Source organism: Pteropus vampyrus, unplaced genomic scaffold, assembly GCF_000151845.1.
Source record: "Pteropus vampyrus isolate Shadow unplaced genomic scaffold, Pvam_2.0 Scaffold19, whole genome shotgun sequence".
NCBI lineage: Eukaryota > Metazoa > Chordata > Mammalia > Chiroptera > Pteropodidae > Pteropus > Pteropus vampyrus.
The window spans coordinates 14,680,046-14,682,129 of NW_011888800.1; the positions used below are offsets into that span (position 1 = coordinate 14,680,046).

General features: G+C 33.3%; 1 protein-coding gene across 5 annotated transcripts in view; it reads right to left on the reverse strand.

Annotated features, from left to right (window-relative positions):
- The window catches only part of DMXL2 (Dmx like 2), a 117,394-nt gene that overhangs the window by 34,508 nt on the left and 80,802 nt on the right, over positions 1-2,084 (reverse strand). For all 5 annotated transcript variants that reach the window (XM_023527846.1, XM_011355109.2, XM_023527847.1 and 2 more), the window contains one exon: positions 1,455-1,624. In XM_023527846.1, the coding sequence (XP_023383614.1) occupies positions 1,455-1,624 (170 nt within the window). The remainder of the gene's footprint in view (positions 1-1,454; positions 1,625-2,084) is intronic.

Sequence of the window (2,084 nt, forward strand, 5' to 3'; positions counted from 1 at the left end):
AATTTTGAGATAAATTAGTTGTGGAAATAAATCACATGTATATAACAAAAATATTCAATGATAATGACACAACACATGATTGACAAGAAATTTAAAAGACCTTTGTAGGCAACACCTGAAACATTTCAAACAAAAGATGTCCTCTTTTTTCCACTTGGCTTGGGACATAAAAAGTTTACTGTAGATACTGTTATTTATATACTATAACAGTTAAGTTACCCTATACGCCAAAAACTAGATTTCTTAATTGGTGTCAGAAAAATTCCCTCTGACATTTGTATCTATTTTGAGAAGAGAAATGCTGATATCTTATCAGCTGCCGTACATGTAGCATGAAAATGACATTTTTATACTTTCACTTCAAACTGTGATCTGAGAACCATGAACACCAGAATCACAGGACACTAATTAAGATAAGATGCCACAGCCCTGCCACCCCCAATCTACCAAATGAAAATCTCTGGGAGCAGGACTGGAGGATATGCATTTTAAATGTTTGCCAGGTGATTCTTCTGACACTAAAATTTGAGAACTACTATTGTAGAGAAATAAATTCCTCTTGAGAGAAATACATTCATACTTTACAAATGTAGTATCATTAATTGTACTTTGAGAATTTCAATGGACTCCTAAAAGTAAACGATCAATGAGAATTCCACTTTCCTAAGCGTGACAGAGTAGAAAAGGCACAGACAAAATCTAACACTTAGAAATGACAGGAGTTTGAGCTGGTTACCTAGCCTCTCTGAGTCTTAGTTATATCAGGCAGAAAAGAGAGATGGAGCTAATGAGATGAAATAATTTATCAAAAGCAACTAGAAACAAACCTGGTACACAGTAGGTGCTCAATAATGGTGGGTTTCTGCAACACTGAAATAACTTTCAGTTTCCTCTAACACATTTTTAAACAATTTTTTTCTAAAGAGAATCTACCAGATAACTGATTCTAAAAACCTGTCTTAAAAAATTTATAGTATGTTTCATTTGTTGCCATACATGTCTTTCAAATGTACAGAAATCAAAAATTTTTATTGAATGGTATTTCAATAAAAAGGAAGTTTGCTGTTTATCAACCTAGCCATGCAGAGAATCCTTTGTATAAAAAGAATGATTTTTCTATGTAATGTACATAACTGAAAGGAACTTAAGCTTATTTTCTAAATTTAGATTTTTGTATTTTCTTACAATAGAACACACCTCAACTGAGAGCAGAAAATACTGCTATTCCGTAAATATGTAAACTCAGTATATACAGCAAAAAACAACTGATATACTGGATGGACATTTTATAAAGGTCAAGTTTTGAAACCTCCAAAAAATTTTATTTAAGAAATTCTCAAGATCTGAAGATATACAAACTAATTTCTCACTACTGGTTTTCTGGAAGATAATATCTTTTATCCTTTAAGAAAAAACTTTTTTTTTAACTTCAAAATCCAATGAAGTAAAGTTACCTTCTCAATGCATCTTCGGAGAGTGTTAATATTCCTGACCCACCAACCTATTCCCATAGCTCTTAATTCAGACCACTGAGGGTCCCCTCTCTGAATTGCAGGAATCATATTAATCAGTTCTTCCTCAGCCTCAGAATGAAAAGCCCAGGCAAAATGGCAAGTAGACACACCTAAGTTAGAAATACAAATAATAACCTTCAGAACTATGTCAAAAAGAACAAAACAATTTCTCACATAGTCATGTGCTCATTCACTTTGGAAAGAATTTTCAAGCAGAAAAAAAGGAGTCTTTCATCATTCAAGATTTTATAATATAAACTTCTAAATACAAGATCTAAATACACAAAACCAAAGTCTCTTCCTTTTTCCCAACATTTGCTTTTTCTCCCCTGCAAAAATAGAGCCACTAAAACTGTCTCATTGGAAAGAAAGATATTTGAATACTGAGCCGTTCATATGTACACACACCAAACTTATCAACAGTAAAAGCCTTGGTCAAGTCAAAGAATCTTGGCCCGTGTGTTTAGGTGTTGTTGCACAGATTACCTTGCCTGAGGACCATGTCCTCTAGTACTGAACACTGAAAACTGCTCTGTTCATCCCTCTGGTCAAAGAGCTAAACCTAAATAT